This window comes from Onychostoma macrolepis, chromosome 09, assembly GCF_012432095.1.
Source record: "Onychostoma macrolepis isolate SWU-2019 chromosome 09, ASM1243209v1, whole genome shotgun sequence".
In the NCBI taxonomy this organism is placed as follows: Eukaryota; Metazoa; Chordata; class Actinopteri; order Cypriniformes; family Cyprinidae; genus Onychostoma; species Onychostoma macrolepis.
The window spans coordinates 8,151,864-8,175,812 of NC_081163.1; the positions used below are offsets into that span (position 1 = coordinate 8,151,864).

General features: G+C 39.9%; 1 protein-coding gene across 23 annotated transcripts in view; it reads left to right on the plus strand.

The window, feature by feature from the left end:
* The window catches only part of ttn.1 (titin, tandem duplicate 1), a 140,013-nt gene that overhangs the window by 70,913 nt on the left and 45,151 nt on the right, over positions 1 to 23,949 (plus strand). For 20 of the 23 annotated variants that reach the window (XM_058786720.1, XM_058786727.1, XM_058786732.1 and 17 more), the window contains 47 exons: positions 60 to 344; positions 442 to 735; positions 2,236 to 2,535; positions 2,634 to 2,942; positions 3,159 to 3,349; positions 3,456 to 3,885; positions 3,970 to 4,278; positions 4,392 to 4,573; positions 4,669 to 4,798; positions 4,932 to 5,231; positions 5,664 to 5,981; positions 6,069 to 6,365; positions 6,453 to 6,752; positions 6,863 to 7,177; positions 7,266 to 7,679; positions 7,764 to 8,045; positions 8,142 to 8,444; positions 8,564 to 8,866; positions 8,969 to 9,250; positions 9,358 to 9,657; positions 9,745 to 10,047; positions 10,139 to 10,447; positions 10,609 to 10,890; positions 10,984 to 11,283; positions 11,373 to 11,666; positions 11,862 to 14,831; positions 14,914 to 15,234; positions 15,325 to 15,609; positions 15,826 to 16,125; positions 16,218 to 16,628; positions 16,715 to 16,990; positions 17,085 to 17,384; positions 17,484 to 17,786; positions 17,901 to 18,200; positions 18,303 to 18,590; positions 18,700 to 19,002; positions 19,172 to 19,474; positions 19,566 to 19,871; positions 20,016 to 20,303; positions 20,431 to 20,721; positions 20,835 to 21,122; positions 21,226 to 21,816; positions 21,918 to 22,022; positions 22,225 to 22,422; positions 22,527 to 22,823; positions 22,930 to 23,517; positions 23,637 to 23,939. In XM_058786720.1, the coding sequence (XP_058642703.1) occupies positions 60 to 344; positions 442 to 735; positions 2,236 to 2,535; positions 2,634 to 2,942; positions 3,159 to 3,349; positions 3,456 to 3,885; positions 3,970 to 4,278; positions 4,392 to 4,573; positions 4,669 to 4,798; positions 4,932 to 5,231; positions 5,664 to 5,981; positions 6,069 to 6,365; positions 6,453 to 6,752; positions 6,863 to 7,177; positions 7,266 to 7,679; positions 7,764 to 8,045; positions 8,142 to 8,444; positions 8,564 to 8,866; positions 8,969 to 9,250; positions 9,358 to 9,657; positions 9,745 to 10,047; positions 10,139 to 10,447; positions 10,609 to 10,890; positions 10,984 to 11,283; positions 11,373 to 11,666; positions 11,862 to 14,831; positions 14,914 to 15,234; positions 15,325 to 15,609; positions 15,826 to 16,125; positions 16,218 to 16,628; positions 16,715 to 16,990; positions 17,085 to 17,384; positions 17,484 to 17,786; positions 17,901 to 18,200; positions 18,303 to 18,590; positions 18,700 to 19,002; positions 19,172 to 19,474; positions 19,566 to 19,871; positions 20,016 to 20,303; positions 20,431 to 20,721; positions 20,835 to 21,122; positions 21,226 to 21,816; positions 21,918 to 22,022; positions 22,225 to 22,422; positions 22,527 to 22,823; positions 22,930 to 23,517; positions 23,637 to 23,939 (16,947 nt within the window). The remainder of the gene's footprint in view (positions 1 to 59; positions 345 to 441; positions 736 to 2,235; positions 2,536 to 2,633; positions 2,943 to 3,158; positions 3,350 to 3,455; positions 3,886 to 3,969; positions 4,279 to 4,391; positions 4,574 to 4,668; positions 4,799 to 4,931; positions 5,232 to 5,663; positions 5,982 to 6,068; positions 6,366 to 6,452; positions 6,753 to 6,862; positions 7,178 to 7,265; positions 7,680 to 7,763; positions 8,046 to 8,141; positions 8,445 to 8,563; positions 8,867 to 8,968; positions 9,251 to 9,357; positions 9,658 to 9,744; positions 10,048 to 10,138; positions 10,448 to 10,608; positions 10,891 to 10,983; positions 11,284 to 11,372; positions 11,667 to 11,861; positions 14,832 to 14,913; positions 15,235 to 15,324; positions 15,610 to 15,825; positions 16,126 to 16,217; positions 16,629 to 16,714; positions 16,991 to 17,084; positions 17,385 to 17,483; positions 17,787 to 17,900; positions 18,201 to 18,302; positions 18,591 to 18,699; positions 19,003 to 19,171; positions 19,475 to 19,565; positions 19,872 to 20,015; positions 20,304 to 20,430; positions 20,722 to 20,834; positions 21,123 to 21,225; positions 21,817 to 21,917; positions 22,023 to 22,224; positions 22,423 to 22,526; positions 22,824 to 22,929; positions 23,518 to 23,636; positions 23,940 to 23,949) is intronic. The other 3 variants (XM_058786724.1, XM_058786740.1, XM_058786744.1) reach the window with 1 other exon arrangement.

The window sequence follows — 23,949 nt, forward strand, 5'->3', positions numbered from 1 at the left end:
TACTTTGCACCTATTAGAGAAATTATGATGAAATTTTAAATCTGTACTTGAATTTACAGAGGCCCCAGGGGTTGAATTTGATGTCTCTGTAAGGAATGGAATCATTATTAGAGCTGGAGAAACATTGCGTCTCCCTGCTGTTGTTACTGGACGCCCTGTACCAGGAGTTAAGTGGACAAAAGATGATGCAGAGCCAGACAAGGAACACACAGTTATTGAGACAGAAGGAAAAAACAGCAGTTTAACCATCAAAAATGCTTTGAGAACTGACCATGGTGTATACCAGATCACAGGTACCAACCCCAGCGGAACCAAGTCTGCCTCCGTTAAGGTGGATGTGATGGGTAAGTCAAATAATTTTTTTTAAAGAATTTTTTTGCTATTAAAACCTGAAATGTAACTTCTGATTGGGATGTTTTCTTGTTCTTTTTTGTACAAAAGATGTTCCCGGACCAGTGGTTGATCTTAAGACAGTTCATGTGACCAAGAAAATGATTTCACTCACCTGGTCAGATCCTCTGGATAATGGTGGAAGTGACATCATGGGCTATGTTGTTGAAAGAAAAGATGCGAAAATGCACATTTACAGACAACCCTTAGAAGTTGCTGCTTGCAAATGTGACATTGTTGGTCTTCTTGATGGAGAAGAATATATGTTCCGTGTACTTGCAAGGAACAAGTATGGCCTTGGTGCTCCTGTTGAACTTGGACCTGTTTTAGCAGTGGATCCTAAAGGTAAATAAAACTGAATAATACATTCATGAGAACTATTAATTTTATCTCATATATGAAAATACTAGAGCTGGGCAAGTTAATGCATTATCGCGTTAACGCATTAATTGATTAACGCCGACAATTATTTTATCGTGCATTAACGCAGTTTTTTTATTATTACGAAAGTCCATTGCTCACTGGCTCTGAATACACATAAAAACAAAACATGGGTCACAGGAGGAGTGGGATGTTGATGTACTGGTTTGGGATTGGTGTCATCACCCATCTCAACCAATGAGAGCATTTGGGGTGGGCCTAAGACTGCAGCAGAGCTCACGACTTCATAAGTGGGAAAAAATAAGTTTCCGATAACATGTGAAGACAGCAGAGAAGCGCTCTCAATCAGCACAGTGGAGTGCATAATTTTGTTAAGTTTGTGGTTTATTATTTTGAGTCGTTTGGGACGCGGTAACTCACGGCCCTCTCACAGTATATTGGTTTACAGATCTATCACTTTTGCAGCTCAGAAATGTTAACGCAATCATGCTGCACATATCAGAAGTTCTGCACTCCGACACTACATGCGTACCGCGCCCAAGCCCAACTGAACTGTGCTCTGGCCCACCTCTTCCAACCAAGCCAGGGAAGGCTAAATGACAGCGATGTGCAGGTCTCTACTTGGAAGGTGCCTGTTATAATGTTATGATCGAGGCTCTGGACTTTTTCTATAACAAACTATAAAATAATTTCTATAAAAACGTTAATGCCCTGGCAGTGGCAAATAGCTTTGGTTTTATATTTAATCAAGAAGAAACAAAGCAACCTCAGCATCCGATCACAGGCCTTCCTGCTCCTTGAGTTCTCTCCAGCGCTGGAAAGCTGATCCGATATTTACACGGGTCCTACTTCTTGCCTTATTGTAACACCGTGTCGACACCGGACGCGAGTGGCGCGACAAAACACTATAGAACTCATTATAACCAGTGATGCTGTCTACACTGGATGCCGCATCACGACACGACAAATCCCCGACAGTAAACTGCTGCCGTGTTCTATTTATGACATTGACACAAATTTCAAATGATTTTCAACGGTCGCTTTGTCGCATCCAGTGTAGACAGACTTTAACTGTTGCGGTGTGGCGTCTGGTGTAGACACGGTGTAAGCCTTCTTTTGTTCTGCAGAGGTTTTCCTCTTTTGTTTTTTATCCGCCATCTCTACCTTTCTGTCATCGCTCAGCTAGGCAAATGTCCGTCGTGTGCATTGATGAGTGCTCTCTCCTCTGCACCATGAGTAGACACGCCCCTTACTGCTGATTGGCTACAAGTTTGTTTTATTACTGGGCCTGACTCAGTTTTCTAAAGCGTTTTTGAAAAAACGCATACCCCACCTTTAATCATGATTTTAAAATTTTAATCGTTGCCCGGCACTAGAAAATAAATTTGAATTATGTTCAGTTTATAATCTGCATTACTTGTTTTCATGCAAAAGCAATAAATGTTGACTTTATTGAAATTTTAGGAGTTCCATCTGCCCCAGAGAAATTACACTATAAGGAAAGGACCAAGAGCACTATTACTTTGACTTGGGAACCTCCTCGTAGCGATGGTGGTTCTCCAATCAGAGGCTACTATATTGAAAAGATGAGGCAAGACAGCAATGAATATGATGTTGCCAATCGCCAACTCTGCAAAGACCTCACCATCACTCTGGAAAATCTCTCTGAGAATATGATGTATGACTTCAGAGTCAAAGCTGTCAATGAGGTTGGCGATGGAGAACCATCCAAACCAATTAGTGTCAATATTCAGGATGATGAACGTATGTATCACTCCATATAACATAACATAAATCACAGTTTTAGTTTTTAATTAAATTGATGCCTTACTATTTCCATTTATATTTTTCCCCTATTTTAGTTATACCAACTGTTAAGTGGTTGAAATTCTTTAAGAGCGATGCTATTATTGTCAAGAAGGGAGCAGCTATTGAAATTCCTGCCGAAATTGTTGGCCTACCCTTGCCTACATTTGAGTGGACAAAGAATGGAGTAGTTATCGACCAACCTACTGAGACAATGACATTGGAATCAGAGGAGATTAACAGGCAAACTATCAATACCAAAATTGGTATTCCTGAAACTGTAAGAAAAGACACAGGCATTTACAAGTTAACTGCCACAAATACCCGTGGAGTAGGTCAACGCACAATCCGAGTGGATATCTTGGGTAAGACTTTAAATTGTATTCAGTATTTGATTTTACTTAAGCTTTTAGAATTTTCACCAAATGGGAAGTAGTATTGGGCGTTACAAGTTAAACAGTGCTTTTTCTTGTAATTAAATTATGTTGGATGCAACTCTTTATTTTCAGCAATACTGCTACAAGAATACGTTTATCATGCATTGAGGGGATGTCCTAACTTTGGTGTTGTTGTTTCCCTAGATCGCCCATTGCCACCAAGAAACATTGTGGTGTCTGACATCAAAGCTGAGTCCTGTTACCTTACCTGGGATGCTCCAGAGGACAATGGTGGAAGCGACCTCACTAACTACATCATTGAGAAGAGAGACGCCACCAAAAAGAAGTCTGACTGGGAACAGTTGACATGCTGCATCATAGACAGACGTTATGGGGTTAATATATATTATTAATACATATTAATATGAACAGTTCCTTTTAGAATGAGACTGTGATATGTGCTTTTAAATGCTCTAAATGTGTTTTAATCCCCTTCTGCAGGTGTACAAGTTGGAGGCCTATGGTACCTACCAGTTCCAGATCAAAGCTGAGAACAAGTACGGGGTCAGTGATGGTTGTGAATCAGAAAAGGTTGTACTCAAAGATCCATTTGGTCTTCCTGGGCCACCCCAGAGGCCAAGGATTATTAGCCACACTTGCTCATCCATGTTGGTCACTTGGGATCCTCCAAAAGACAATGGTGGCTCAACCATTCAAGGCTACTGGCTTGAAAAGAGAGAGAGAGGAGCTGTATACTGGAGTCGTGTTAACAGAGCTCCAGTAACAAAACCAGCAGTCAGGGGCCTGGAATACAATGTGCTTCACCTTATTGAGGGTTCCGAGTACCAGTTCCGTGTGATGGCTCAGAATGCAGCTGGCGTTGGACCTCCAAGTGAAGCAACAGAGTGTGTGTTTGCGATTGATCCAAGAAGTAAGTAATATTTCTTATGTTGATAGGTTCATGAATTCCAGTTTCTAATGAATAAAACTTTGCATTCTTAAATGTTAATTGTAGAACCACCAAGTCAACCACCAGCACCTGAAGTAACAGACAAAACCACAAGCAGCGTGAGTCTTTCCTGGACCCAACCAGAAAAAGATGGAGGAAGTCCAATAAAGGGTTACATTGTTGAAGTTCAGGATGAAGGTTCACTTGAGTGGAGAAGGATCAATACACCGGATAAGCTGATCCTAACCAATTCATACACTGTGTCAGGGCTTAAAGAGAATAAGAAATGCAGGTTCAGGATTGTTGCTGTCAATGCTGCTGGTGAATCTGAGCCAAGTCCCAGAACTGCCGATACCATTGTGCAAGATATTCTGGGTAAACCTTAATTTTGTGTAGATGTGTTGCAGTAATATAGAGTAATAGTTGACACATACATGTAGAAAATTGTCTATGATTAAATATATATGTCTTACTTGACATGTTCACAGAGGAACCTGTCATTACCATGGAGGTCACAGCTCATGAGCTTCTCAATTGTCGCGCTGGAACAACCATCAAGATTCCAGCCACCATCTCTGGCAAACCTATTCCGAATGTTACATGGGACTTTGATGGAACTGCCCCAACAGAGAAAAAGAATGAGCGTCATACTTTGCCAGAGGATTCAGAAGTAGGATTATTTTTTTCCCCCCAAAACACTCGGTTTGTTAAGTCCAAACAAACATGCATTATTCAAATAATACACTTTACATTTAAACTTTGCAGATATCATCCAGTGAAACAAAATCAGTAGTGACAATCCCTGAATGTAAATTAAACCACTCTGGGCGATACATCATCACTGCCAGCAACCAGGCTGGCACTAAAATCGTTAAAGTGCGCGTGAATGTACTTGGTAAGCAACACTATATTTAAAATACAAAACATCACAACCTGAAGCAGTAGTAGCTTCATTAAAATATAAGTTTAGAAGTATGCATTATATCACATAATATCATATCTCATTATATCATGTCTCTTTTGTCTAGATTTGCCTGGAGCTCCTAAAGATCTCAAAATAAGTGACATCACACGTGGAACATGTAGACTAAGCTGGAAGCCACCAGAGTGTGATGGAGGTGACAGAATCAAGAGCTACTTTGTGGAGAAAAAGACTGTTGAAGGAAAGGCTTGGACAAAGGTCAACCCAGCTTGCGCAACACAGTCCTTAGTTGTGCCAGACCTCATTGAAGGACAAGAATACTTGTTCCGTGTAAGAGCTGAGAATCGCTTTGGTTTGGGACCTCATATCACAACCATTCAGCGGACTAAAGCCAGAGATCCTATTCGTAAGTGTATTTTGTAAATAAGTCTGACATTAAAAATGTTTAAATTAGTGCTGTCAAACGATTAATCGTGATTAATTGCATCCAAAATAAAAGTTTTTGTTTACATAATATATCTGTGTGTACCGTGTATATTTATTAGGTATATATAAATACAAACACGTGCATGTGTATATATTTAAGAAAGATATGCTATGTTTATATATTAAATATATTTATATATGATATAAATTATATGAATATAAATATATACATGTAAATATTTTCAAAATATATGCTGTATGTGTGTGTATTTATGTATACATAATAAATATACAAAACACACACATATATTTCATGTAAACAAAAACTTTTATTTTGGATGCAGCACTTGGTTTGACAGCACTAGTTTAAAAACAGTTTATCCTGAATATTCAAAACACTAATTTTTTACAGATCCTCCTGATCCTCCCACAAGAGTCAAAATCGTTGATGTGTCCAAGGGCATTGTGACTCTGACATGGAAGCCACCAAAGAATGATGGTGGTGCACCTGTAACTCACTACAATGTTGAGCGTCTATGGTGGGATAGCAGTGGAAACCAGCAAGAGTCCTGGAGACAGTGTAACCGCCGTGATATTGATACCACCACATTCAAAGTGGAGGATCTCCACCAGGGTGCTGAATATGAGTTCCGTGTTAAGGCTGTGAATGAGGTTGGTGCCAGTAGACCATCTTCTACAGCAGGACCCATCATTATTAAGGACCAGAACAGTGCGTACCAAGCAACACACAATAAAGGAATTCAATGAATTAGGGTTGCATGGTGTACAAATTCATCTTTCTTCCTTTCACTTTTAGGGACACCTTTCATTGAGCTTCCAGAATTCATGGAGGTTGAACAGGGTGCAGATATTCATATTGTTGCTTTGATTAAGGGCTGTCCATTTCCAACACTCACATGGCAGAAGGCTCCTCCTCACAAAAGTGAAAACAAGGTTGATGTTGAGTATGATGAGCACATCAACAAACTTGTTTCTGATGATAGCTGCACACTGCTTATCCAGCAGGGCAAACGCTCAGATACTGGCCTCTACACTCTTACTGCCAGCAACAGCCTTGGCACCGTTTCCAAGGAAATGAGGCTTAATGTTCTAGGTAAATTTCAACAACATTGTTTTTTTTTTTCATATGAAGAGATGTAGGTGTTGTTGTTAGAAGTAACATAATTCTTCTTTTAAACAGGGCGTCCTGGGGCTCCGTCTGCACCCATCAAATTTGAGGAAATTCGTGCTGAACAGATTACGCTGTCATGGCTGCCTCCTAAGGATGATGGTGGCTCCAAAATTACAAACTACACTATTGAGAGACGTGTTGCCAACAGGAAGTCTTGGATACCTGTCACTAGTGAACCCAAAGAGAGAATATTCACGGTCGACAAACTAATGCCAGGCCATGAGTACATTTTCAGGATTAGGGCTCAAAACAAATATGGCGTTGGTGATCCTCTTGATAGTGAACCTGAAGTAGCCAGAGATGTGTTCAGTAAGTATTCATTTGCATATTTAAAGTTTATATAATTAGAGACATGTTGTATGTTTAGATTACATTTATTTCACTTTATAACACTGATGTATTTTATGTCTATTTTTTAGTGCCACCTGGCCAATGTGACAAGCCAACACTTTCTAGCATCACAATAGACTCCATGACTGTGAATTGGGAAGAGCCAGACTCAGATGGAGGCACTCCAATTACAGGCTACTGGCTTGAGCGTAAAGAAACCACATCTAAACGCTGGAACAGAGTAACCCGTGATCCAGTCAGGCCCATGCCACTTGGTATATCACACAGAGTCACAGGGCTCATTGAGGGATTTCAGTATTTGTTCCGCGTAATAGCAATAAATGCAGCAGGATGTGGACCTCCAAGTGAGCCATCTGATCCAACATTTGCTAGAGATCCAATAGGTAGGAAAACAATACAGTGTGAGATTCAGTTTCATATCATTTTTTTATTAATAGAGACTCAATCTACGACAAATCTGTTTTCTTGTAGCTGCTCCTTCGCCACCAACCCCGAAAGTCACGGACTGGACTAAGACTACAGCAGACTTGGAATGGATTCCACCATTGAAGGATGGAGGTTCAAAGATAATAGGCTACCATGTTGAATACAAAGAGGAGGGCACAGAAGCATGGGTCAAGGTTTGTTTAAGATTTATGTATACCCAAATTTGTGTATACCTAAATATTTTAATTTCAGCAAAACATGTTCATAAATTCTTTATACATTACAAAAAAATCTTCCTTCTGTTCCAGGCCAAAGACAGGGAAGTTAGAGGAACTAAATTTGTGGTCACTGGACTGAAAGAGAATGCATTTTATAAGTTTAGAGTTTTAGCATTCAATGCTGCAGGTCTGAGTGAACCAGGTGAAGTTGCTGATGCTCTTGAAATGAAGGACCGGATAAGTAAGTCTCAGTGATTCAAGAGGGAGAGGGAGGGGGGATTTATATGCAATATGAATTTAATGAAAAATTGTTTTGCCATTTCAGTTTTGCCCGTCCTTGAGCTGGACATTTCAGTAAAGGAGAAGATGGTTATTCATGCAGGAGGTGTTATTCGTATCATCGCGTATGTGTCAGGCCAACCTCCACCTGTGATAACATGGAGCAGAGATGGGTTTCCAGTCCCATCAGAAGCTGTTATTGAAACCACATCAATCAGCTGTTCCATGGTAATTAAAGATTGCACTAGGGCACAACGAGGTGTTTATACAATAACAGCCAAGAATGATGGAGGAGAAGTGAAGAAGTCTGTTATTGTTGATGTTCTTGGTAAGTGAGAATTGTCAGGCACAAATAATATACACATTACTATGAAATGGCTACATTAGGGAAAGTACAGTTTCTTATCTTATTTTGTTACTTCAGATATCCCTGGTCCAGTGGGGGCACCATTTACAGCAGAAAACCTTACAAGTGATTCATGCAAACTGAACTGGTTTTTCCCTGATGATGATGGTGGATCTGCCATCTCCAACTACATAATTGAGAAACGTGAAGCTGATCGCAAGGCTTGGACATCTTGCTCCTATACAGCTGGCAGACAAAATGCTACAGTAAATAATCTGGTGCTTAGAAAGGAATATTTTTTCAGAGTTGCAGCTGAAAATGCAATTGGAGTAGGTCCTTTCTGCCAAACAGCATGTGAAATTGTGATTAAAGATCGTATTAGTAAGTATTTTTCTTTTTTTCCTGCTTTAAAAATAGCTTGAAACTATGTTAAATGCAACTGTAAAATAAAATTCTGTATTGATGGTAGCTAATCATCATTTTGACCTCTTTTTTACTAGATGTTCCAGACCGTCCAGAAGATCTTGAGGTGACTGCCATCACCAAAGACTATATCAGTGTGTCTTGGAAGCCACCTAAGTATGATGGAGGGTCTGAAGTGATATTCTACATTCTTGAGGCTCGCATGATCGGCAAAGACAAGTTTGTCAGACTGACCAAAGAAACACTGATGGATAGGAAATACACTTACGATGGTCTTCGTGAAGGCGACACATATGAATTCCGTGTCAGTGCAGTGAATGAAGTTGGTCCAGGCAAACCATCCTTCTCCACTAAGCCAATTACATGTAAAGATGAACTTGGTGAGTGTTTGTTTTTTAGCTCTTCAACTGTTCTTCATTTGGTACACCACATTATACTATTATCTAAGTGTTCATGATGTGTTTCCCCCCCCCCCATTTTAGAGCCCCCTACAATTGAGCTGGACTTCCGTGATAAGGTTGTTGTTCGTGTTGGTGACAGCTTTGCACTCCAGGGACGGTATACTGGAAAACCAGCACCATCTGTCACCTGGTCAAGAGATGACAAGGAACTAAAAGCAGATGACCACATCAAGTTCAAAAACACTACTACCACAATGTGCCTGGGTATCATTAAAGCTCAGCGTGGACACAGTGGCAAATACTGTGTGACAGTTGAAAACTGTACTGGTGCTCGTAAAGGCATTTGTAATGTCATAGTTGCAGGTAAGTCTCAGGAAACAAGACAAAAGTTTACCAAATATAAATTGATATATGAATATAAATACATATTTTGGACCCATCTTATATATGTATATTTTGTGCACTTTTAGATCGACCATTGCCCCCAGAGGGCCCAGTTGTTTTTGAGGAAGTTCACAGAGATCATATGGTTATTTCCTGGAAGCCCCCTCTTGATAATGGTGGATGGGAAATTTCTAACTACATCATTGAGAAGAGAGATGTAAACAGGGACATGTGGACAACTGTAACATCTGCCACTACAAAAACCCTCTGCAAAGTACCTAAACTTGTAGAGGGTCGTGAATACATCATGAGAATTAGTGCTGAGAACATGTATGGCATAAGTGACCCACTGGAATCAGAGGAGATGAAAGCTAAAGATCTATTCAGTATGTAAAAACACACAAAAAAAATACTGTCCATTAAAGCTGTAAAAATTGTATATTTTGTTCCTGATATCCTTCACCTTATTACAGGGGTACCTGAGGCACCTGAGCCACCCATTGTAAAAGACGTCTTCCATGATTCAGCACTGGTAATTTGGAACCGTCCTCGTGATGGTGGGAAGCCCATCACAAACTACATATTGGAGAGGAAGGAGCCCTCAGCTAAGAGATGGTCTCGTGCAACCAGAGATCCAATCTACCCTGCTACACAGTATAGGGTACAAGACCTTGTTGAAGGCTGTGAATATGAATTCCGTGTAATGGCAGAGAATGAAATTGGCACTGGAGATCCTAGCCTTCCCAGTAAACCTATTCTTGCTAAGGATCCCATTGGTATGCCTTAATGATTTGATGGTTTCTTTTTCTTAATGCATATCAAGAAATAGTACATTTGATAAGTCTTTATTCACTTATTCTTCAATAGTTCAGCCAAGCCCGCCTGTTTTGCCTGAAGCTGTTGACAAGACTAAAGATTCTGTAAGTCTGTCATGGCGTGTTCCTCGCCATGATGGTAAAGGAAAAATATTTGGTTACTTGATTGAGTATCAGAAGCCCGGTGCAATCGAATGGATCCAGGCAAATGAAACTCCTGAATCATGCCCAGACACCAAGTTTGTTGTGACAAATCTACCAGATGGTGGAGAGTTTCTATTCAGAATTATGGCTGTGAATGCAGCTGGAAAATCTGAGCCTGCTTATGTCAAGGAACCAGTGAAGGTTCATGACAGACTTGGTAATTTCTTCATTTTTCTTTACATATTCAGAAAACAGTAGTGTTGAATGGTTGCTGTTGTTTTATCATTAAACTTATTTAACTGAAGGTATGTTATTCACATATTGGAAGGTAAAATAATATTAGTAATTCCTATCCTTCTAATCTCAATTCTCATGCAGAGGAGCCAGAGTTGCTGTTAGATGCCAATATGGCACGTGACCACCTTGCCATGGTTGGGACAGACATCACACTTAGTGCCAAATTTAAGGGCATGCCAATTCCCACTGTCTCTTGGAAAAAGAATGATGGTGAAGTTCCTGCTCATTGTCTTATTGAGGTCACAGCAAGTGGAAGCAAACTTCACATTAAGAAGTGTACCCGTGCTGACTGTGGCAATTATACCATCACTGTTCAAAATGCAGCTGGAACGAAATCTGCTACATGCACTGTTCTTACTCTTGGTATGAATGTTTTAAGAACAACAGTAAACACATTGTATATAATCAACTAGTTATCTAGATAAATAAATATATATATATTTACTTTTTATTCAGATAAACCTGGACCACCAAGGAATTTTAAAATCTCTGAAGTCACAAGTGAGTCAGCTTACCTGACATGGCAAAAGCCAGAAGATGATGGTGGTGCCGTGATCTCCCACTATGTTGTGCAAAAGAAAGACGTAGCAGCTGAGAACTGGGTTCCAGTTTGTGCTGCATCTAAAAAGCTTAGCCTTATGGCTCAATATCTGATGGAGGGAATTCAGTATCTCTTCAGAGTTGCAGCTGAGAATCAGTTTGGCAGGAGTGCATTTGTTGAAACCACCAAGCCCATCAAGGCAGTTGATCCACTTTGTAAGTATTAAATACTGTATAATGTTACTTTTAAAAGCTTGACTATTTTATGCCAGTTTGTTAAATTAATTTGTATATTTTATCTAAAGATCCTCCTGGTCCACCCAAGAATCTGCATCATGTGGATGCAGACAAAACTGAAGTATGGCTTCAATGGGAGTGGCCTGATCGCACAGGTGGAAGTGAGATCACCGGATTCATTGTTGAGCATCAAGAAGAAGGTTCCACCGACTGGGTGACCTTCAAGACTGTCAGCAATCCTCAGTGCCATGTTACTGGACTTGTGGAGGGCAAAACATACAGATTCCGTGTAAAATCACAAAATGCAATTGGCATTAGCCGACCAGACACCAGTGTGCCAATTACTTGCCAGGAAAAAACCTGTAAGGCTTACACAATATATTATATTATATTATATTATATTATATTATATTATATTATATTATATTATATTATATTATATTATATTATATTATATTATATTATATTATATTATATTATATTATATTATGTAAAAAAATACTGACAACATATTACATTTTATTATGCTCAGTGTTAATTCAAATATTCTTTTTCAGTGGCTCCAACTATTGAAGTTGATGTGAAGCTTATTGAAGGTCTTGTTGTGAAAGCTGGCAGTACAATCGTCCTCCCAGCGGTCATGCAAGGAATTCCAACTCCAACAGCCAAGTGGCAAAGTGAAGGAAATGAGCTTAAAACTGAGGGCAAATTTAAGATCGTTACTGAAGGAAATTCAACTGTCTTGACTATTAGTGAATGTGTCAGATCTGACAGCGGAGAGTATGCTCTTACTGTGGCAAACCCTGCTGGAAGCAAGTCTGTTGCTCTACATGTTACAATCCTTGATGTTCCATCTGCTCCAGTTGGTCCCATAAATATCCTTGAGGTTACCCCTGATCATATGATAATCCAGTGGCGTGCACCAAAAGATGATGGTGGCACACCTTTGATGAACTATATTGTAGAGAAGAAGGATGTCAAGAAGCCTTGGGAGCCGTGGTCAGTTGTGAGTTCAGGAAGCACAAGCACGAAGGCCAAAATCCCACGTTTGGAGAAGGGACGTGAATATATTGTACGTGTACGTGCTGAGAATAAAATTGGCTTTGGTGCTGGCCTTGAAAGTCCTCCCACTATTGCCAAGCATATGTTTGATCCACCAGGTCCTCCTGGCCAACCAACATGTTCTGACATAACAGAAAATGCTGTAACAGTGTCATGGACTGAACCAGAAACTGATGGTGGAAGCCCTGTGAGTGGCTACATTGTTGAGCGCAGGGAGATGACTGGTAAATGGATTCGTGTCAATAAAACACCTGTCTTGGATGTAAGATACAGGGCCTGTGGTTTGTTTGAGGGCAATAGCTATGAATTCAGAATCTTTGCTGAAAATGTTGCTGGTGTAAGTGAGCCTTCATATCCATCAGACCCAGTGAAAGCTAAACGTCCAATTACTCCTCCGGGGCCTCCAAGTAACATTAAGCTGAAGGACTGGAGCAAGTCATATGCAGATTTGGTATGGACCAAACCTTCCAGAGATGGTGGCAGCCCCATCCTAGGCTATGTTGTTGAATGCCAGAAATCAGGTTCTGCACAATGGGATAGAATAAACAAGGATCTAATCAAGTTTTGTGTATTTAGAGTGCCTGGACTTAGTGAAGGCATAGAGTACAGATTTCGTATTAGAGCCTCAAACAAGGTTGGAGATGGTGAGCCAAGAGAACTCACAGAAACTGTGCTTGCCAAAGACATTCTTGTTCCCCCTGATGTAACTGTTGATGTTGCTTGCCGTGACCTCCTAACAGTTAGAGCAGGGCAAATCATCAACCTTGTAACCCGTGTTAAGGGCAGACCGGACCCTGAAATCACTTGGACTAAAGATGCAAGAGTTTTAGGGAGAGATAAACGCACTGAGATGAACAATAACTTCCCTCTTGTTGAGCTGGTAATTCAGGAAGCTGTTAGAGCTGATTATGGAAAATATGCAATTCAAGCAAAGAATAGCAGTGGTCAAGCACAAGCTACAATTATTGTCAATGTACTTGATATTCCAGGAGCCTGTCAGAATTTGAAGGTTGCTTATGTGACTAAAGACTCGTGTATGTTTTCTTGGGAAAATCCAGAGGATAACGGTGGGACTGAAATTACTAATTATATAATTGAGTGCAGACAACCAAGTCAAAGAGGATGGACAGTTGTTTCTTCTGACTGCACCAAACGACTTTTCAAAGCTCCACTTGTTGAGAATTGTGAATATTTCTTCCGTGTGAGTGCAGAGAATAAAATTGGTGCTGGTCCATCAACAGAAACAAAAGCACCAGTCCTTGCAGTTGATCCAGTTGAGAAACCTGGTGAGCCAGAGAACTTCCAAATCGCTGAAATCGGCAAGACATTTGTCTTTCTCAAGTGGAAGAAACCAGAATACGATGGTGGTAGTCGTAACCTTGCTTACCATATTGAAAAGAAGCCTAAAGAAGCAGATGAATGGGAACGATTACACAAAGGTGCTATAAAGGAAACCTATTTCATGGCTGACAGATGCATTGAGAACCAAATTTATCAATTTAGAGTTCAAACAAAGAATGAGGGAGGAGAGAGTAACTGGGTGACAACAGCTGAAGTTCTTGTAAAGGAGGAACTTGTACAGCCAGAGCTCAAAGTCAAACTGGTGGGTGTTCTTGTTGTTAAAGCTGGAGATGCCATTCCAATTGAGGCAGACCTTATAGGTAAACCTCAGCCTGATGTAAAATGGTCTAAAGAAGGTGAAACTGCAGATATCACCAAAAACCCAAGGGTACAAGTTGAAACTGGCACTAACTTCACAAAATTCCTGCTCACAAATTCAAGGCGTGGAGATACAGGAAAATACATCATTACTGCAACAAATACTGCTGGAACCTGCTCTGCTGAGGCCAAGGTGAATGTTCTTGACAGACCAGGTCCTATTAGAGACCTGAAAGTGTCAGACATTTCTGTGGACAGATGTAAGCTTACATGGGAGATACCAGAAGATGATGGTGGTTGTGAGATCTATAACTACATCATAGAAAAATGTGAGACAAAGAGAGGGGTATGGTCAATTCATTCAGCAGCTATTATTACCAATTCAGCTAAAGTTACTCGCCTTATCGAAGGAAATGAATACATCTTCCGAGTGAGAGCTGAGAACAAGATGGGTACTGGCCCTGCTGTTGAAACTGAGTCCATTGTTGCAAGAACCCAATTCAGCAGACCAGGTGCACCTGATGCTCCAGAAGTTACCAAAATTGCAAAAGATGAAATGGTTGTTATGTGGTGCTCTCCTGAAAATGATGGTGGAAAACCTATAACCGGTTATATTCTTGAGAAAAAAGAAGAGCATGCCATTCGGTGGGCCCCTGTTGTTAAGTCCCCAATTGCAGGGACACAGATGACTGTTACAGGTTTACTGCCTAATCATGAATACCAGTTCCGTGTCAGGGCTGAAAATGAAATTGGAGTTGGAAATGCAAGCAAGGCATCCAGATCATTCACTGCAAGAGATCCAGTTGGTATGTCCAATTACAGTAAAATAATTGGTAAAATGTTTGTTTGTTGGTGTATTTACAGCAAAATTTGTTTTTCAATTTGCAGAGCCTCCTGGTCCTGTTAGTAACTTAAAGGTGGCTGACAGCTCAAAGACATCAATTACTCTTGCATGGACAAAGCCTACATATGATGGAGGTGCTCCTCTTATTGGATATGTCGTTGAGCTAAGAGTCAAGGGAACAGGCAAGAAGGGAGATGAAGGCTGGAAAAGGTGCAATGTTGCTGCCCAGTTGATCGGAACAGAATTCACAGTCTCAAGCCTGGATGAGAAGCTTGAATATGAATTCCGTGTTTCTGCCCAAAATCAGGTTGGCTTGAGTCAGCCAACTAATCTTGGGGAAGCTGTGACACCAAGAGAAGTCTTGGGTGAGTTTCCATAGACTACTATTAAACTTTATCAGCAACATTCCTTGCTAATTCCTTGTGTTTTTATAAATTTTTTTTCACAATCTTCAGAGGCCCCTGAGATTGATTTGGATGCAGAACTGAAGAAAGGTGTGACTGTTAGAGCTGGCTGCCCAATTAGATTAGTTGCCACAATCAGAGGCAGACCCGCTCCCAAGGTCTTATGGAGAAGAATGGGAAAAGATAATGTTGTTCAGAAGGGCCATGTTGATCTCATTGACACTATGACATTCCTTGTTATCTCTGAAACCACTCGTGATGATTCAGGCAAATATTCATTGACTGTATCCAGTCCAGCTGGAGAGAAGGCAGTGTTTGTGAATGTCAAAGTACTTGGTATGTAAAAAAAACAAGCTCCCATTTCTTCCATTTGTTTCAATCCCATGATTTTTACTGCTCATCTGCCATATTTTTAAATATGGCAAATGAGTGAAAAAAAAAAAAAAAAAGAACACAGGACTGAAACAGATGAAAATATATTAATGTATGAAAACACATGCATTATCTAACTTTTCAAATATATATAAATGTATATTTTTATTTTCAAAACAGATACACCTGGACCTGTTGTTGGTCTTGAAGTTGCTGACATCACAACGTCATCTTGCAACCTCACATGGTCTCCACCTGAAAATGATGGTGGCAGTAGCATCACTCATTACATTGTTGAAAAACGAGAAATTGATCGCAAGACTTGGGCAACAGTGAAAGCTAATGTTGATAACACCACGTTTAAAGTTACCAATCTCGTCCCAGGAACAGAGTATTACTTCAGGGTCATTGCTGTAAATGAGTATGGTTCTGGGGTCCCAAGGGTTACAGCAAAATCCTATCTGGCCTCTGATCCTATCAGTAAGTTTATCCTTAGTCAGAACAATTTTAAAGGCTTTTAGAATTCTTGTTAAAAGGCTATTACAATAACAATTGTGTATTTTTCCCTCAAGGCAAGCCTGACCCACCACAAAAGGTTGATGTTCTGGAGATTACCAAGAACAGTGCAACTGTGGGATGGGTGAAACCAATGCGTGATGGTGGGGCTAAAATTGATGGCTACATTATTGATTATCTTGAGCTTCCAATGCCTAAACCTCCCAAGATACCAGTGGTGGCTGAAGGTGAGGCTGAGCCTGGTGTAGAGCCGGTGGCTCCACCCCCACCTGAACCTGTGGTGGAGGAAGAGAAGGAGGAGAAAAAGGAGGAATGGACGCCGTACACGGTCGTAAAAGATTTAAGCATCTCTGTTGCTGGATTAAAGGAGGGAAGAAAATATCGCTTCAGAGTGGCAGCAAGAAATGCCATGGGATCCAGTCTTCCCACAGAGACCAGAGAAGCTTATGAGATCAAGGAGCAGATGTGTAAGTTATTAAATCATATATTATTCAAACATATTCTGAACTACACTTCCACTAAAAATCTGTTCAATCTTGTTATTTCTTCCCAGTGGAGCCCAAAATAATCATGCCTGAGCTTGTCACTGCAAAGGCAGGAGCAAAACTGAGGGTTGAGGCTCTTGTATCTGGAAAGCCAGCACCAGCATGCCAATGGAAACGGGGAGAAAATAATGTAGTCTCATCAAGCCGTCTTGCTGTGCACAAATCTCAGAACATGTGTGTGCTCATCATTAAGGATGTTTCAAGACAAGACAGTGGTGAATACAGCCTTGTTGCTGAGAACAGCACTGGAAAAGTTGACCAGACTTTGAAAATCATCATCAGAGGTTAGAACTTGTTATTTTCACCGTGACCACCTTCAGTAATAATGCGCTATGTGAACATGCAGTTAATTTTTCAACAAACATTCTTATGTCTCAGATATTCCTGGACCACCTGAGCCACCATTTGAGATCAGTGACATAGATTCCGATGCCTGCACACTCTCTTGGAACAAACCAATTGAAGATGGTGGTAGCAATATCACTAATTATGTGGTTGAGAAATGTGATGTAAGCAGAGGTGACTGGGTTACTGCTCTTTCCAGCTGTGGCAAAGCTGGATGCAGAATCGGAAAGCTTATTCCTGGAAAGGAATATGTTTTCCGTGTTCGTGCTGAGAACAGATTTGGTATTTCAGACCCCCTTACATCTGAAAGGATGGTTGCTAAGTTCCCCTTCGGTGAGTTGAAACAAGCATCAGCATCATCTGACAACATGCAATGGATGATAAAAATGGTGTGGCCTGTTTGTTAGTGTTTAACAATTTGATCTTTTTTAGATGTTCCTGGTGAACCTTTGAACTGCCGCATCAACAAGGTGAACAAGGACTGCATGTTTGTGGCATGGGATAAGCCTGAGTCTGATGGTGGCAGTCCAGTTACTGGATACTACATTGAACGCAAAGAGAGGAACAGTCTCCTTTGGGTTAAGGCTAATGATTCTGTTGTTCGCACAACTGAATATCCTTGTGCTGGCCTAATTGAGGGTTTGGAATACACTTTCAGAGTGTCTGCTATAAACCGAGCTGGTCAGGGCAAACCAAGCAAGAAAACTGATTTTATAACAGCAAGAACACCTGTTGGTATGTGCATCTAAAATTAAATGAATTCTTAGGTATAAATGTCTGCATATTAGATGATTATGCTCCATGTTTTTCTGTTGTATTTTTATTTTTATTTTATTTTTTTAATTGTAGATGCTCCTGGAAAACCAGAGGTGCTTGACATGGCTAAGAACTCAGTTACATTGGTTTGGACCAAACCAAAGAATGATGGTGGAAGCAAGATAATTGGATATTATGTTGAAGCGATGAGGCTTCCAGGAGACACTTGGGTGCGTTGCAATACAAGTAGTCAAAATGTGCCTCGCGAGGAGTACACTGCAGCTGGGTTAGAAGAGGGTGCTAAATACCAGTTTAGGGTAATTGCCAAGACCGCAGTTAACATTAGCAGGCCGTCTGAAATCACTGACCCCATTCTGGTGTCTGCAGAAAATGGTAAGCATTTTTATGTTTTGTAAATGTCTTTTAAAATGTTTTCTAAATGGCTGTCAATTGCTATTTATCTTTTGATTTTCTCTTATGTTTGCTTATCTATAGTACCACCAAGAATAGAGCTTTCAATACAGATGAAAAAGATGTTGCCAGTAAAGGCTGGATCAGATGTTTGCCTTGAAGCTGAAGTTTTTGGCAAACCAATGCCCAAGGTTACATGGAGCAAGAATGGAGAAGTGTTGAAAGCTGACAAAGAATTCAAGATGTCTCAAAAGAGACACCTCTTTTCTCTGAGCCTTGATGCAGTTACTAAACTTCATACAGGGAGTTATGGAATTCTTGCAGTAAATGCAAGTGGTTCTACAACTGCAGAAATACAACTCAAAGTTTTAGGTGAGTAAAATTATAATTTTATTCCTTAGCTAAATTGTCACTAAGATGAGTTATAGAATATTTATGTCTCCTTTTGGCAAAATAATAATCATATATTCCCCTTACACAGATATACCTGGCCCACCAGCCTCTATGAAGTTTGATGAGGTACTTTCAGAGAAGATCAAGTTGAGCTGGGAGGCTCCACTTGCAGATGGTGGTTCTCCAATTACAAATTATGTTGTTGATAAACGTGAGACAAGCAGGGCTAACTGGGCCCAAGTTTCTGCTAAAATCAGTGGTGATACAAAAGAATGTTTAGTGGAGAGACTGATTGAGGGCCACGAATATCAGTTCCGCATTCGTGCCGAGAACCGCTATGGTACTGGTGATGGCATCGTATCGGTCCCTGTTTTTGCAAGGAATCCTTTCAGTAAGACCTAGCTATTGGTCTATGTATTTTATTTTTGGATATACTGTAAATACTGTAAAGCTGCTTTGACACAATCTGCAATGTATATAAATAATGGTGACTTGATATATAACTTGATATATAATTTCTGTGTTGTGATGTACTGTTGTACCGTGCTTGTCATTTACAGCTGTTCCTGGAGCATGTGACCCACCGGTCCTTACAAACATCACAAAGGAGCGTATGACTGTAAGCTGGAAGGAACCATCTGATGATGGAAAATCCCCTATCCTTGGATACATGGTTGAGAAACGTGAGACCAAGGAAATTAACTGGACCAAACTGAACAGAAAACCCTTGCTGGAGAGAACACTTGAGGTTGGAGGTCTCTCTGAGGGAGCTCAGTATGAGTTTAGAGTCATTGCTGTTAATAAAGCTGGCCTTGGAAAACCCAGTGAACCATCTAATGCCACCTCTGCTCTTGATCCTTTGTGTGAGTATCAGAAGCTGTTTACAGTACAATATCTTCAATATCTAGGGATATGTGCAAGCATATATGAATACCTCTTAATATTTTTTTACAGATCCTCCAGGCCCACCCATTTCTCCTAAAGTTATAGACACGACTAGCAGCACAATTAGACTAACTTGGACTAAGCCTGCAAATGATGGTGGTAGTGAAATTTTGGGATACCTTGTCGAATGCAAGAGAACTAATACAACAGACTGGATAAGATGCAACGTACCCAAGAACCTTCAGGATACATATTATGTTGTGACTGGACTCTTAGAGAACTCAGAGTACCAACTTCGTGTTACTGCTGTAAATAAAGTTGGATTCAGCCAGCCTTGTGAAGTTCCTGAAAAACATGTTGCCAAGGATGTTTTTGGTAAAAATAATTTACTAACTTTTAAATAATTAATTATATATTTTGTTAATTCACCTTTAATTCTGGTCATGAAAATACATAATTAAAATATTGTGTAACTAATGCCTACAATATATTAATTTTTTTTTCTTTCTGTTATTCTAGCTGCTCCTGAGGCTGAGCTTGACGCAGAGCTGAAGGATACTGTGGTGCTCACGGCTGGCAGTAAAATGAAACTTCATGCAACAATTAAGGGTCGACCAATCCCAAGGGTGACCTGGGCCAAGATGAACACCAACATTAAGGACAGACATGGAATCATAATCAAGACAACAGACACTGATACATTGGTTTATGTTGATAAAGTCAGTAGATATGATGCAGGGAAATACATTCTGAATCTTGACAGTGTAAGCGGAATGAAGATGTACACTGTTATCGTCAAGGTCCTTGGTGAGTCCTAAGAGGTCTTTTATATTTAGATATATATAGTTTATAGTTTAATATTTATGTACTATAGTTTCTAGTATTAATATTTTATATTAACTAAAGTAATTATATCTCTTTTAACACTAAACAGATACTCCCGGACCTCCACTGAATCTGATGGTAAAAGAGTCATCAAAGGACAGTGCCTCCATCCTATGGGATGCACCTCTAATTGATGGTGGAAGTGAGATTACAGGTTACATTGTTGACAAAAGAGATGCAGAAAGGAAAGCGTGGTCGAATGTTTCAACCACTTGCACTAAAACATCTTTCAAGATCGATGGTTTAGAAGCTGGAAGATCTTATTGTTTCAGGGTTCTGGCTCAAAATCAGTATGGCATTGGTGAGCCATGTGAAACTGTGGATGCTGTTAGAGCTTCTGGTGAGTGAAGATAATTTTTGATTATGTAATCTTCAACTGCAGAAATAATTTCAATGTATATTTTATAATTACAATGCTAATATTTATTATTGAATAAACTTAATATATTCCAGAACAACCTGGACCAGTTATGGACTTCAAGACCTTGCTGGTAACCAAGGACTCTTGTACACTTTCCTGGAAAAAGCCCATCAGTGATGGAGGAAGCCGCATAATTGCATATGTGCTTGAGGTCCTTAATGGTGAAGACAAATGGAAGGAGCTTCTTAGATCAAAGAACATGCAATATAGTGCAAAGGATCTTATTGAAGGAAGGGAATACAAATACAGAGTTAAAGCAACAAATGATTCTGGTGATGGTCCTGTGAAAGAACTCTCTGTGATTGCTAAAGATGTCAATGGTGAGAGTTCTAATTTTGCATTTGTATAAAATTCCCCTGAAATTCTCTGGTATATTGTGTTTTAAATCTGCTCCTTATTAATTATTTTTCTATATTATTATAGTTTCTCCAAGCTGTGACTTGCGAGAGTTGCCTAACTTGAACTATATTGCAAAAGAAGGAAGCACCGTTCGTCTCAAGATTCCAATTAGTGGAAAGCCTGTCCCTGTTGTCACATGGAAGAAGGGAGAGGATGAAAATCTCACAGACACAGGAAGAGTGTGTGTAGAATCAACGGCAGTAAATACAACTCTTATGATACGTGACTGCCAAAGGACAGATGCCTCAAAATACACCATCACTCTTCGCAATGCTGCTGGAACAAAAGAGTCCACAATTTTTGTCAGAGTTGTTGGCAAACCAGGAATTCCAGCTGCACCAGTAAAGTTCAAGGAAGTGACTGCAGATGGTGCAACCTTAAAATGGGGTGTTCCTAAAGATGATGGTGGATCAGAAATTACCAACTACATTCTTGAGAAACGTGATTCCATTACTAACATGTGGGTTACTGTGTCTTCATCTGTGGACACAAACACTTTCAGAGTGTCTGGTCTCCATGAGGGAACTGAGTACATCTTTAGGGTTAGTGCAGAAAACAAATATGGAATTGGTGAGGGCCTCAAATCAGAGCCTATGGTTGCCAAGCATCCATTCAGTGAGTGGATTTTTAATCATTTATTGTCAATATAGTTAACATACTATATGCAATATCAAAGTGTCAAAATCTCATTCTCTTACTCATGATTACTTCATCAGATGTTCCAGATTCACCTCCACCCCCTCAAGTCATGAGTATGTGTCATGATTCGGCAACACTTACATGGTTTGATCCAAGGAAAACCGGAGGCTCACCAATCACAGGTGCGGAAATAATTAAATAATAAAATATAAGACAATAACCTTTTCATCAAGACAATGCTTTTTCATTGAAATATAGTTAGGAGTGAAACAATACCACAACAATTGGATATATCAACAGTATTGACATTCATTTATTTTCATCATTTATTATTATTATTATTATTGATATTATTATTTTATTTTATTATTTTTTTGGTTACAGGTTATCATGTTGAATTCAAGGAAAGAAACAGCATGTTATGGAAAAGAGCAAACCCAGCTGCTTTGAAGATGAGAGATTTCAAAGTGACAGGCTTAAGAGAGGGTCTAGAATATGAGTTCAGAGTTATGGCTATTAATCTGGCTGGTGTTGGTAGACCAAGTCCTGCCACTGAGCCAATGGTTGCCTTGGATGCAATTGGTAAGTAAAGCTTATTTCAAATGCTTGAGTCCTCTATAATCCCCCATTATACACCCTTCTTTGAGTAAGGTTAATTTTTAATAAATTAACATTGTTCATTATAGATGCACCTGGCAAACCCGATGTGATTAGCATCACTAGAAGCACTGTAACACTTCAGTGGACTGAGCCTCAATATGATGGTGGACACAGGCTTACAGGCTACATTGTTGAGAGACGTGATCTCCCAGCCAAGGCCTGGGTAAAGGCTAATACAATAAATGTTGTGGACTGTGCATATACTGTAGCAGACTTGCAGGAGGGTTGCAAGTATGAATTTAGAATCAGGGCAAAGAATGCAGCGGGAGCAATAAGTCCACCCTCTGAACAAACTGATACCCTTGTGTGCATGGATGAATATGGTAAGACTAAATTCCTCTTTCTAGTTCATACAACTTGATTAAATGATGTACCATGCCATCTAACCTAGTAAATTGTTGTGCTGATTAGTTTGTTATTATTTTGCAGCGGCACCAACCATTATAATTGATCCAACAGTCAAGGAGGGGCTAACTGTCAAAGCTGGAGATACTATTGTAATTACTGCAACAAGCATTCTGGGTAAACCTCAGCCAACCTCTTTGTGGTCAAAGGGTGGAAAGTATTTCAAACCATCAGATGTGTGCCAAATAGAAACTACACCTTCTTCTTCTACTCTTTCAATCAAGTATGCAAGTAGGAAGGATTCAGGAGAGTACACAATTACAGCAAGTAACCCATTTGGTGTGAAAGAAGAAAATGTGAAAGTAACAATTTTAGATGTTCCTGGTCCACCAGGGCCAGTTGAAGCAAGTGGAATTTCATCTGAAAAGGTCACTTTGACATGGACACCACCTCACGAGGATGGGGGATCTCCAATTAAATACTATACTTTGGAGAAAAGAGAAACAAGCCGTCTCCTTTGGACCATTCTTGCTGAAAAGGTTATTGACTGCCACTTTGTTGCCAATAAGCTTATAAAGGGAAATGAGTACATCTTCAGAGTTTCTGCTGTCAACAGTTCTGGAGCTGGTGATGCTTCTCATTCTGAACCAGTGAAAATGGTGGATAGCTATGGTATGTTTAAAAAAAAACGCACTCTCTCATATTATTTCCATAATGTTCTTTTGTGTGATGCTGCATAGCTGGATATGTATATACAATAAGATTCTCAAGAGACATATTACTTATTTCAGGTCCCCCTGGTCCGCCAGCTAAACCAGAAGTTGAAAATGTTGGAGGAAATTCTGTTACCATTGCTTGGAAAAGACCAGCTGATGATGGTGGAAGTGATATAATAGGCTACATGGTTGAGAGGAAAGAAAAGAAGGGCATGAGATGGATGCGAGCATCAAAGAAAACAATTGCTGAACTCCACTTTGAAGTGAAAGGGCTAAAAGAGGGAGTTGAATATGAATTCAGAGTAACTGCTGAGAATAAGGCTGGTTTTGGTGAGCCAAGTGAACCTTCAATCCCAGTGAGGACAAAGCTTGTTGCAGGTAAGTAAAG